The following is a 13698-nucleotide window of genomic DNA, read 5'->3' as shown; positions in this document are numbered from 1 at the left end:
GACAAAGAGATGGCCAACAGGCACATGAAAAGATACTCAATATCGCTAATTATTAGAGAAATTCAAGTCAAAACTACAATGAGGTATCACCACGCACTGGTCAGAATGGCCATCATCAGAAAGTCTACAAATAATAAATGCTGAAGAGGGTGTGGAGAAAAGGGAACCCTCCTACACTGTTGGTGGGAATGTAAATTGGTACAGCTACTATGGAGAACAGTATGGAAGTTCCTTAAAAAATTAAAAACAGAGTTGCCATATGCTCCGGCAATCCCACTCCTGGGCATATATCTGGACAAAAGTCTAATTCGAAAAGATACATGCACCCCAATGTTCATAGCTGCACTATTCACAACAGCAAAGACATGGAAGCAACCTAAATGTCCATCAACAAACAGATGACTGGATAAAAAAAGATGTGGTGTGTATATTTATATATATATATACACACATATACATACAATGGAATATTATTTACCCATAAAAAAGAATGAAATAATACCATTTGCAGCAACATGGATGGACCTAGAGATTATCATATTAAGTGAAGTAAGTCAGATAGAGAAAGAAAAATACATTACTTATATGTGGAATCTAAAAAAGTGATACAGGACTTCCCAGGCGGTACAGTGGTTAACACTCCGTGCTTCCACTGAAGGGGGCACGAGTTCAATCCCTGGTTGAGGAATTAAGATCCCACATGCTGTGTGGAGAGGCCAAAAAGTAAATAAATAATAAATAAATAAGTAAATGTTCACAAAACAGAAATAGACTTAGAGACATAGAAAGCAAACTTATGGTTACCAAAGGGGAAAGGAGGGGAGGAATAAATTTGGAATTTGGGATTAACAGATACACACTACTGTATATAAAATAGGTAAACAACAAGGACCTACTGCATAGCACAGGGAACTATATTCAATGTCTTGTGATAACCTATAATGGAAAAGAATCTGAAAAAGAATATATATACATATATGTATAACTGATTCACTTTGCTGTACACTGAAACATTGTGAATCAACTGTACTTCAGTTAAAAAAATAAAATTTTTTTAAAAAAGGAAAGAAGGTAGTTGCCTCTGGAGACCAGAAACAGGTTGAGTGGGAAGGAGAAGTATTACTGCGATTTAAACATCATCTTTTAAAATATAGATAAAATATAGATAGCAGTATCTGCCTCTGAGGGTTTGTGGTAAGTAGAAAATAGTGCACATAAAGAACTCTGAACAATGCCTGACACGTAAGTCTTACCCAATGAGCATAAGCTACAGATACATCCAGCAAAGGAGACTAGCAGGAGCCCAGGAGAGAGGCAGAAGAGAGGCTCTGAATCACAGACTGGTCCAAAGATGCTCAGTCTGATTTAAAACATACACATACGCCCCATTAGCCAGGAATCATGGCAGAGTCTTGGACAGAGAATGACCCCAGAAAAATGTATTCCTAGAAAATTGTCCTAGCAGCAAAGCTGCTTTCTGAAAATGCATAAATCCAAGTTTAAGGATCATGATGTAGGAAGGGGCAACAGAAACTTAGAAAACAATGTTTCAAGAACAAAAGAGTGCCCACAAGGAGACATCACTTCACATGTAATAGAATAGCTAAGATTAAAAACACTGAAGAAAGAAACTAGAGCACCAACTGCTGGCAAGGAGCACTGAACTCTCATATATTGCCAGTGGGAGTATGCAGCCACTTGGTGAAACTCTTTGGCAGTTTCTTATACACCTACCCTAAGGTGCAGTAATTCCACTCCTAGGTGCCAGGAAAATGACAACAATATCACAAAAAGACTCACACATGAATGTTCATAGCATCCTTATTCATAACAGCCAAACCCTGGAAATAACCTAAATGTCCATCAACAGAAGAATGGATCGTCACACCATGATACATTCATACAATGGAACAATACTGAGTAATAAAAAGGAACAAACTATTGAGACACAACACCATGGACAATCTTAACCACTATGCTGAGGGAAAGACACCCGAGAGTACGGTCATTCAATATGATTCCATTTATATGAGGTTCCAGAAGAAGCAAAACTAGTCTACGATGATAAAAATCAGAACTATGCTTGCATTGGGGGGGCAGGGGTGGGGAGGGAGTGACTGGAAAGGGGCATCTCTGAGGTGATGGAAATGTTGGTTTTAATGTCAGGCAGACTACTTTTTTTATTGAACTATAGTTGATTTACAATATTAATTTCAGCATAGTGATTCAATATTTTTATAGATTATATTCCATTTAAAGTTATTATAAAATAATGGCTGTATTTCCCTGTGCTGTACAATATATCCTTGTAGCTTATGTATTTCCTACATAGTAGTTTGTACCTCTTAGTCCCCTACTCCCCCACCCTGCAACCACTAGTTTGTTCTCTATATCTGTGAGTAGGTTTCTGTTTTGTTATATTTATTCATCTATTTTATTTTTTAGATACCACATATAAGTGATAACACACAGTATTTGTCTTTCTCCGTCTGACTTATTTCACTAAGCGTAATTCCCTTTTTAGGTCCATCCACGTTGCTACAAATGGCAGAATTTCATTCTTTTCTATGGCTGAGTAATATTCCATCGTGTGTATGTATGTACGTGTATCTCCTTTCTTCATCTGTTGATGGACATTTAGGTTGCTTCCATACCTTGGCTATTGTAAATAATGCTTCTATGAACACTGGGGTCCATGTATTTTTTCAAATTTGTGCTTTCATTTCCTTCAGATATATACTCAGGGGTGGAATTGCTGGATCATATGGCAGGGAAATATTTTATTCATGTGGTGGATACATGAGTATATCCATTTGTTAAAACTCAAATTGAAGATTTTATTTTATTTTAAAGACTTTTTTTTGATATGGACCTTTTTTTTTTTTTTAATTTTTGGCTGTGTTGGGTTTTTCTTGCTGCGCGCCGGCTTTCTCTAGTTGCGGCAGGCGGGGGCTACTCTTCGTTGCAGTGCGCAGGCTTCTCATTGTGGTGGCTTCTCTTGTTCTGGAGCATGGGCTCTAGGCATGCGGGCTTCAGTAGCTGTGGCCCGCAGGCTCAGTAGTTGTGGCTCGCAGGCCCTAGAGCGCAGGCTCAGTAGTTGTGGTGCACGGGCTTAGTTGCTCCATGGCATGTGGGATCTTCCCGGACCAGGGCTCGAACCCATGTCCCCTGCATTGGCAGGCAGATTCTTAACCACTGCGCCACCAGGAAAGTCCTGATGTGGACCATTTTTAAAGTCTTTATTGAATTTGTTACAATATTGCTTCTGCTTTATGTTTTGGGGTGGTTTTTTGTTTGGGTTTTTTTTTTTTTTGGCCCCAAGGCATGTGGGATCTTAGCTCCCTGACCAGGGATCAAACCCGCACCCCTGCACTGGAAGGCGAAGTCTTAACCACTGGACCGCCAGGGAAGTCCCTCAAATTGAAGATTTTAAATGTGTGCATTTTATCATATGTAAATTTTACCTCAGTTTTTTAAAAAAAGGCTAAGAAAGAATGAAAGCATGGACAACCTTGACACACACCGCTAAAAGAGTGAAGGAGAGAAGCAGGTCATTTCCTTGCCACTGGGGGAATGAAAGCCCAATTTGAATGGAATGAGGAGAAAATGGAGCATGAAGCAGAGAGAGCTGGTACAGACAGGTTTTTTAAGGAATACCAGAAAAAAAGAGTAGAACCCGGTGACTCGGTAGAACAAAAAACTACTCACCTGTGAATTAAAATCCAAAAACCAGGCACCATGCTAGGCATAGGACTCCAATTTCCAAACCCAGATGAAATTAAGAAAAAAAAACCCACTTCTAAAAATAGGGAAATTTGGCAGGAGAGACTATAAGGAAAATGAAGAATTCTCAACCCCGTTTTGTTTCAGACACCAATGGGACACTCAGGTTCCAGGGGAGTGATTTTTCGTTCCTATCCCCCAACAGCATTATCTTGCATTTGCATAGGATTCAATTTCCAATCAGATTTTATACTCATGCTCTCGCTTATCCTCACAACACCCCTATAGGATACTATGACTCCATTTAAAAAGAGGAGAGAAAAAAAAAAAAAAAAAAAAAGAGGAGAGGAAAATCATGGTTCAGAGCAGTAAGTGGCTTGCCCAAGGTCACATAGCTAGTCACATAAACCCTCACCTTCTGATTCCAATCAAAAGATTTTTCCATCATGCTACACCTGCTTCTCTTGGCAAGATCATAGTTTCTCTTTAGTCCAGCCTAGCACACATTTTTTTTTAATCTGTGTCCCTCTAGAAGTCACCACTATTTTCAATGCAGCAAAAACCTGCAGAAACTGGGTCACTTTCAGTTACAGCTCACAGAATTTTAAAAAAAGGCGGGGAGGGAGGGAGTTACGGATATCCAATTCTAGAATACCTTTAATTGGTCATGTCTTAAACTAGGAACCTGAGCCCCACAAGGACGAGATGCTGCAGTGAATTTATGGAGCTTTAAGCATTGCAGCCTAGGGAGCCAACTCTGCAAGTCATTCTCAGAACCAACTAACGTATTTTATCACTAACATGGCCAGCATAGTGCAAATGTGAGCAAGCAGGCAACCCCACAACTGGGCACTTCACACACCTGAGCACAATGCCTCCCCTGGCATTTCCCTTATTCTTATTCCCAAACACAAGAGCTAAATATTTTCATTTATGTGCTCAGTCTTTAAAGGTTGAATCAACTCTTCTGCAGAATTCTATTTTTTAAGTAGTTTCATAAGGCAGTTATCATATGTTTGGTAGGTGTGCAGAAAGGAATAACAATTCCAAAACAATACAAATCGTTCATGTGCTATGTTCCTGTGTAACGAAATTTGTATATGAAGGATTAAATCATTATCTACAAGTCTAAAGATGAACTAGTTTGTAGGACAGAAAACAGGGCATTACTAACATAGATTTCATTTTATATTTTTTTTGAACCTTGCTTGAGAGTATAAAATTAAATTGAGCCCTGTCTCCAGAGCCAGAGGTAATTAAGTCAGGAGGCTCAGCAGCTGGTGGCGTTGCTGCCCGACAGATGAAGAAGCCCCTAAGGCACTGCCTGGGACAGCTGGCCTCTCACCTGGATGCACCTGCTCCGTGCTGCTCCGCAGTTTGCTGTAGCCGTGGCTCAAGGGCACCCTCTGGTAATGAGGCGGGGAAGAAGGAGGGGAGGCGAGGGGTGACATCGTGGGAGACTGCGTTTCCTGCTTCAAAGAACCAGAGCAGAGTTCAGAGACGATCACTCAAGGAGCCCAGCGCTCTGAGCTGCAGTTATGAAGTATAACACAACTCTACTGCCAGTAAGCCGGCTGCTTTAATAAATGGAGATGTTTTCTCAGAAACGCAGCTTGGTTAAAAAGCAGTGTCTGAGGATTCAAAAGTGTCCCAGAGAACAGTCTCGCCAGAGCTCAGTTACCTAAATTACTAAAACAAGCCTGAAACACTTGCAGTTACTCCAATAATATTTTCCTTGGGGAAACGAAAGACACTGATCACATGAAATAACATTCATACTCCCCAATTTTGATCTCTTCGTAAATAGATTCAATTTTCATTCATTAATAAAGGCTCCTATTTCCTGGATTTACACTTATCAAGTCTTCCAACAATGTGGATTTTTTTTAATATTTTAAATGGTTAATGCTAAATATTCTGGGAGCTGGCTAGCCAAAGTAAAATGCCAGCTTTGTTTTTTATACTGAGAAATTGCAAAACAATTCATTATGGGTAAACCACTCCAACTAGCCTATCCCTGAACACTAGGATGGAGCCTTAATAAACTACAATTCAAATCTCAACTCCAATGTGAACTTTATGTAGGACCCCAGGCAAGACAAGCAACCTTCTTACTCGGCTACTGGGCTTCCTCCTTTTTTTTTTTTTTTTTTTTTTCTTTTAATGCTACCAATAGACTGGTAACTTTGGAATACCCAAGTAATAAGGAAACAGTACTTTTCATCAATATAGAGACTATACAGGTGCTCTTAGTCAAAAATAATAATAATAATGCAATCTGAGATACTAATCAAGTGCTCTTTTTCAAGTAAAAAAAAAGAATATTTGCTTTGAATTGTAAGCTCACACCCACAGACTGGGTGGGCCTAGCATAAACCCAGCCTGAAGTGAAAGGATGTGTCCTCAATCACGCAGCCAGGGGATGGGCCTGGAAAGTTCCCAGGGCATCCAACCATCCTGGGATAGTGGACCCTCATTCCTCTCCAAATGCTGGTGGGAAAACATGCCAAAGAGTATTGGCTGAAGATTCTGATACAGGCATACCTCATTTTATTGCGCTTCACAGATATTACTTTTTTTTTTTTTTAACAAATTGAAGGTTGTGGTAACGTTGCATCAAGCAAGTCTATCAGCACCATTTTTCCAATAGCATTTGCTCACTTCACATCTCTGTGTCACATTTTGGTAATTCTTACAATATTTCAAACTTTTTCATTACTATTGTATTTTTATGGTAATCTGTGATCAGTGATCTTTGATGCTACTACTACTTGCTAAAATGACAGCAGTTTTTAGCAATAAAGTATTTTTTTAATTAAGGTATATACATTGGGGGTTTTTTTTAGCCATAATGCTCTTGCACACTTAGTAGATTACAGTATAGTGTAAATGTAACTTCTGTATGCACTGGGAAACCAAAAAGTCGTGTGACTAGCTTTATTGTGGCGGTCTGGAACCGAACCCGCACTACCTCCAAGGTATGCGCCTGTACACCTTTTTATCTAAATCCCTAAAAAAAAATAAAATAATATCAATCAATCAATCAATCCCTGAAGAACTAGTTTTAAAACGTATGAGAATTATGAAAGCAACAGAACATGCTACACCTACCTTAAATATGAAACTTCTGCAACAATACCTCAAATATCCAGCATTATCAGGGTGAGCCATATACATTAGTTTTCCGACTTAATCCTTTAATTGTCTTGCATTTGAAAAAATTTTGATTGGTCTTCCTAAACATAACAGATTTCTCTTCCTTATAGAAGATGCTATAATTGAATATAATTTGACTTTTCTGCATAATTCAGTACCTTATCTTCATTGGAAGTATGAGATGTACCTTGATGCCCTGAGGGTTCACTAATGTGTAAGTCTATTTTACCTCTTCTTGATAGGCTCACTCATCTGGAATTTACCCTTTGGTCTCTACCAGTCACTATCTGACTATTGCAAGTAGTGGTCTAATTTTAAAAGCCCGTCCACCCTATTCTTGTTCCGGCTACACATGTAATGGCAGCATTTCCCAACATGGCACTCCAAACATGCTCCCCAAGAAGGGATTCCCTGGTGAAAGAAGTTTAGTAGTGCCGATCTCCAGGTCTCTTTATTGCAGGACTTCTCAGGGCCTTTGCTGTGCTAATGTGCACTGTGAACATCTAAGACTGAGTATTTAGCCTTTCCCCCAAGAATAGGCCATGAAGCAGCATTCTCCAAACATACTTAACCAGAGAAACCTTTTCTCCAGGTTTTTTTGGAAGAAAGGACTTATTAAAAACTCCTAGAAGTTACATTTCGAAAAACCCACTTGGAAATGGTGATTAGAGACATCAAGTAAGTGTGTTAAATCAGTAGCCTTACTTGAGACACAATTCTACATTAAAGTAAGCTCTAAATGGCCCATAGGTGGCTCATGGTAATTTCTATGCATCAGCCTCTTCTTGCTACAAGGAAACTTTACTGGCTCACTTCCAAGTCTATAATTGTAACCCAGATGGTGCAATTCACTGGAAGCTTGACAGCAGCTAAGAGGCACTGCTCTGTGAGGATTCATGGTCAAAAGCAAACAGACATGCCTGATCAGACTATTTACCTGTTTATCCTCATCATCCATTCTTTTGAAGGTATTTTTTTCTGTGATTAAATATGGAATCTGAACTTTAGTTCCATGCAGCTCAGCCATGTTCCCAAACCGGATCTCAGCATCAGTTTTTGACATCATAAAGCGAGGCAGCGGCAGTTCTTTAGGAGCAGAATCAGAGAAGCTCAAGTGAGACTTTATTTGAAAACTGCAAAAAAGGGAACTCAATGGCCAAAAGATGAGTCACTTTTGAGGAAAAATTCCAGAACACTAAATATAGATTAAATTTGATTTCAACACAATGAGGACTCCTATAATAATGTCATAATAGAAAAATGCTACAGTTTAACACTGTATCCTGGCTCAACATTTTTAAATGCTGTTGAATCAGCGCAGAACAAATTCAGGTTTTGGACAGATCTCCCACTTCAGCCTTCAGTTCGGCACCAAGAAAAAGGATGTGACATCGTAGAAATCAGTATCAAGTGACAAACAGTAGCAGGCAGAACTTATATAGTGCTTATTATATGCCAGACACTGTATTAAGATCTGCAAATATTAACTCATTTAATCCTCACAACTCACTACAGTAAGATGATCATTAGCCTCCTTTTACAGATGTGGAAACAGACCAGAAGGAGCTAAGAAGACACAGCTCATCTGTGGCAGAGCTGGCCCTTCACCAGCCACTGCTGCTGACCTACAGAAAGGCCCCTCATTCCCAGGACAAACTTACTGCATACAACACTTTCTCACCTTATGTCATCGCTTAAAGAATTTTCACACTCAATCTCCAGTTGTCTTTTCATAATGGAATAAGGAAAATGGTATAAAGTTAGAGCAATCAGTCCAACGTTCAGTCAGATTCTACTGTCAAAACCATTAGCTACACTCTATGCCACAAAGAGCTGAAACCCAACTGTCTGGTATATTTACTTAGCTTTCAAATTTCTAACAAAACTATTCTGAAAACAGAAATGATACTTTGGCACACTTGGAGTTCTCAGCACAGCAAATCACACACAACACAGCACAAAGAATGCCAAAAATGGGTATAATATTCTGGATTAGGCATAATGATTTGCATCTGGATCCATTGTTCGGGATAATACTCATCAGTGTGCCTCTGCCTTCCCTTAGCTCCCTCTTCCAAAAACACAGCTGCACTTCCAATGATTGAAGCTGTGCTAAAGCCAGAAAACCTCTTAGCAACAGCAAGCAGTATCCCAGCTCCCCAGGCAAAGAAGGCCCCTGGTTCTCTAATATCCACATCATGTTTATTTTTAGTTGCTATGTCCACATTTGATTTAAAGAAGTAGGCAATATGACAAATCCCTGCGTGATCAATCAGCCAAGGGCCCAAGAGACATAAATAGAATAACCAATCTGGAAAATTAAACCAAGACTTTCCTCTAAAGACAGGATGGCCACCATTTTTAATGTTTTACTCTTCCCTAACCATGGCAGCTCTCCAACACTCAAGGCAGGAATGGACTTCAAAAGAAAAAAGGCAAGAAAAAAGAAAGTCTAGATTCTTAGTAAATCAAATATCAGCTAATCCTATGGTTCTCTTCTCAGAAAGGTATTTGTTTCAGCTCCGTCTGCAAAAAGGATCTAAAAAAAATGGAACGAGATCACATAAAATAACTTGCACTCTAATCTGCCCATGAGAAGATGATGCTACTTCCAAGCCCTATTTGAGGGAGAAAAGAAGTAAATGCTTGGCATTTGTAAGCTCTCTGACCAGTGTTTCACTGGTGTTCAACAGATAACTCTGGGAACAATGGAACACAAACCCGGCTGATGAATATCAACTATTACACTAGAGCCCCCAGCTGTCCTTTAGGACACCGTCACGTCACACATTCTCCTTCCCTGGCTATGGCATTTCTCCAGAACTGTTCACCTGGGAAAGAACCTCCCTCTCCCCAGATAGCAAAAGACAAAATACAGCTGAATTTCTCTCCGTACCTTCTTTGTTTACAAGGTTTTAAACAACTCTCACTTAACAGAATTGTAACCATATATAATGATATCCCTATCATTGAAAAGTTTAATGAAGGTGCTATTTTTCTTAAGCTGCTGCAAGCTTTTTCTTTTTAATGCTGCAAGCTTTTAAAAAGTGAAAAGTAAAACTCTAGTTTGTTGATGTTCAGTCTGAATGTTGTTTTCTAGTCATGTGTACACCAGATTTAATAGTGCAACTTTATTAGAAAATTAATCAATAAAGTACCTGCTATCCAGTGATTTATGTCAAGTAATCACAGGAGAAGATTTATTTGTAGTAGTTGTTTAGAATCTTTTCTCCCAAACTGAATTAACACCAGGAAACACATCAAGAGTTCAAATGAAATACTGATAGGGGCCAAGGACACAATGAGCACAGCAATCATTTGTTTCATAATGGTATCTTACGTTGTATTCTTTGAACACAGAAATGCTTTGTATATTAAATAGAAATGACTATTTTTCCCTTCCACAAAGAAAACTATGCCTCTCCTTTTTTAAACATGTGACCCTCTAAGTGAAAAAATCCTTTGTTTTCCCATGTTTGATGGAGTCATGAATATAAGAAATACTTCAATCTCCTCAATCCATGAGAAGAAACATAAGCAGCATAAATGCAGTAACAAATGGCAAATTACAAAGTGGCAGCTGCTGTGCAGTGTCCTCCAACGCTGTCCAATGGAAATATAATGTCAGCCACATATATCACTGTAAATTGTGTAGTAGCTACATTACCAAAAAAAATGTTAAGTGAAGAAGCCAGTGACAAAAATACAAATACTGCATCGTTTCACTTACATGAGGGATCAATCGTCAAACTCACAGAAACAGAAAGTACAATGGTGGGTGCCACGGGCCGGGGGTGAAGGGGAGTGGGGAGTTGTTTAATGGGGGCGGAGTTTCCATTTTGCAAGGTGGGGAGATTGGTCACACAACAACGTGAATACACTAAACACTACTGAACTGTACACTTAAAAATGGTGAAGATGGTAAATTTTATGTTCTATATATTTGGCCACAATTAAAATTTTTTAACGTTAAAAAAAGCACAAAAGATACAGGTGAAATTAATTTAGTATATTTTAACCCAATGTTATAGATTACAGCATGTGATCAAGATAAAAATTAATATAATCGTTTACATTCTTTTTTCAGACTAATGCTTCAAACCCCCACGTGTACTTACCTGTGCCACAGACCTCAATTCAGATACACCACGTTTCAGGCACTCAGGCGCCGCAGTAGTGCGGCTACTGGCTACCCTACTGGAACAGCACAGTTTGGCTGATGGTTGCTATGAAGGAATATGGACCATTATGGCCAGAAATCTGGATTTGACTAAGAAATACTATAATGTTAAACGTTAACAACTAACTGATTTCTTCTTAACTTACGTAAGGAGTATTTTGTATGGAGGGATGATTCATATAAAGCTTAAGTGTACCACTTGAAGACTTTTAACAAATGTATATATAAGCTCATAGCAAACACCCAAATTAAGATACATTTCCATCATGTAGAATTTGCCTTCATATCCCTTTCTAGTTAATCCCCTCACCTTGTCCCACTTAGCAACCTATTCTAATTTCTAAATCCACAGATTACCTTTGCCATTATAGAACTTCACATAATAGAATCGTACACTATTAATCTTTGTGACCAGCTTCTCTGACCAAAACTTTGTCTGTGATAATCATCCAATGCACCACATAATCATCCAAAGACATAGTTCATTCTTTTTCATTGCCATGGAATAATCCATTTTTTATGAATATATTGAAATGTTTTAAATCCAGTCTCCTGTGATGAACATTTGGGTTGTTTCCAGTTTGGAGCCATTAGGAATATAGTTGCTGTGAACATTCTTATAAATGGTTTTTGACAGACATTAATTCATTTATCTTGGGGATATACCTATGGACCACATTCAACCTGCTGCCTATTATTATGTACAAAATAAGCTACAAGGATGTATTGTACAAGAGGGAATATAGCCAATGTTTTATAATAACTATAAATGGAGTATAACCTTAAAAAATTGTGAATCACTGTACCGTATACCTGTAACTTATATAATATTGTACATCAAGGTATACTTCAGTTTTAAAAAATAGCATTACCATTAAAAAAAGAATGGGTTTTACGTTTTTGAATGTTTGGAAAACATCAAAAGAAAAATATTTCAGGATGTGAAAATTATGAAATACAAATTTCAATGTCCATAAATAGTTTCACTGGAACACAGCCACACTCTTTTGTTTACATATTGTCCACTTCTGCTTTCACAGTTCTGGGGCAGAGTTGGATATTTGCAACAAAGGCCATATGGCTCACAAAGCCTAAAATATCCACTACCTAGCCCTTTACAGGAAAAGTTTGCTGACCCCTGTCTTACACAATACAGTGGTTCAAGTAAAATGTACTCTTACTAAAACAATACAGTTGCATTTAATGGAAAAATATTTTACATTACTTGAGTTTTTAATTTAAATTAATTATTAATTTAATTAAAAATTCAATTCCTCACTCGCACTACACACATTTTTAATGCTCAACAGCCAGCCGCAGGTGGCTAGTGACTACCATATGAGACAGCACAGCTTAGATGCTTGGCCAAAAAACACTACAAGGCAGCTACTACTGGTACACTCCTTCTCCAGGTGAGCCATTTAAGCTCAAAGAGATTAAGAAACTTGCCTGAGGGTACACAAATAAAGAGTGATGGAGCAGGGATTCAAAATCAGGTAGTCTACTGCTAGGGCCTACACTCTTAGCCACTAGGCTACACTGTCATCCTGAAAATTAAAATAGTCTTTGTATTGCAGGTTTGAACATTCAGGCTGAAACTGTGGCGTTTCAGAGGGGGAAATGGTCTAGAGAAAATCTACTGGAATTATCCACATCTTACAGGTGAGGAACTAAGCCCAAGAAGGGGAGGGTGGGTCTTGTCTTACTCATGCAGCAAAATGGCGGCAGAGCTACAGCCTTAACAACACTCCTGGCCTCCTGGGGCTCCCTTCTCTTCCCACTACTCTTCGTCGCCTATTCATTTATACCAGTTACTTATAGGTTAACAAAAATTAATGACAACGATGTTCAGTAATTCCAAAGTGAAGCCGAACCCACACATTTTCCTTAAGTTACTTTGGAAAAACATCAGGTTGGTCTTACTAACCCAAACCTGGGTTGATCAAAGCCTTATAATCGCCTACCTGCACTATCCACCTGTTAATTTGGAAAAACTTGTTGCTAATTTGGAAATGGGAAGCTAGATAGCTAGATGAGCAGGTGAAGGCTGGTGTGGGAAGGCTGATCTTATAATTTTTTGGAGGGGTGATGGTGAGTAAGTTACAATTATCCATTATCAATTTCATAAAAGAGCATTTAACAAAAGGAAACCAAACAAACCATCTTAAAATAGAACACATTTCCTTTTAATAAATAACTCACTCCTTTGTCCTAATTCTTTCTCCTTTCCCTATAGACTGTGCCAGACTACCACCAGGTCAGGAATGAGGAACACAGCCCTAGAAGCCACATGAATCACATTATTGCACTACTGGGGTTCCGAGACTCCCCTTTAAAGGGGCTGTGGAAAAAAATCAAGGGGTCTGTCATGTTGGATAAGAAAGTAAATTACATCTTTATTCTCCCTACCCTAACCATAAGTTAGCATTTCTTTCAATTATGAATGTAAGCAATGAACTGCTATAATATCGTTAGCAGTGCTTGCAACTTTGTCACCCGCCGAAATCAGATATTTTTATATCACATTACAGTTGCTGTGGACATCCTGAAGTACTGTTTATGTTCATCACTACTCTGAAAGTATGCTAGTTATTTGGATCACAGATCTTTTATTTAATACATTAATAAAGAAGCATGTA

General features: G+C 38.6%; 1 protein-coding gene across 3 annotated transcripts in view; it reads right to left on the bottom strand.

Annotated features, from left to right (window-relative positions):
* REPS2 (RALBP1 associated Eps domain containing 2) overlaps nt 1-13698 on the bottom strand; it is a 236160-nt gene that overhangs the window by 147618 nt on the left and 74844 nt on the right. For 2 of the 3 annotated variants that reach the window (XM_057538984.1, XM_057538985.1), the window contains exons 3-4: nt 7817-7965; nt 5069-5192 (exon numbers count right to left, since the gene is read on the bottom strand). In XM_057538984.1, the coding sequence (XP_057394967.1) occupies nt 5069-5192; nt 7817-7965 (273 nt within the window). Of the gene's footprint in view, nt 1-5068; nt 5196-7816; nt 7966-13698 lie in introns of all 3 variants that reach the window. The other variant, XM_057538983.1, reaches the window with a different exon arrangement.

Source organism: Balaenoptera acutorostrata, chromosome X (assembly GCF_949987535.1).
Source record: "Balaenoptera acutorostrata chromosome X, mBalAcu1.1, whole genome shotgun sequence".
Classification (NCBI taxonomy): domain Eukaryota; kingdom Metazoa; phylum Chordata; class Mammalia; order Artiodactyla; family Balaenopteridae; genus Balaenoptera; species Balaenoptera acutorostrata.
Note: the sequence above shows the minus strand (reverse complement) of the source record. Positions and strands in the feature narration are given on the sequence as shown.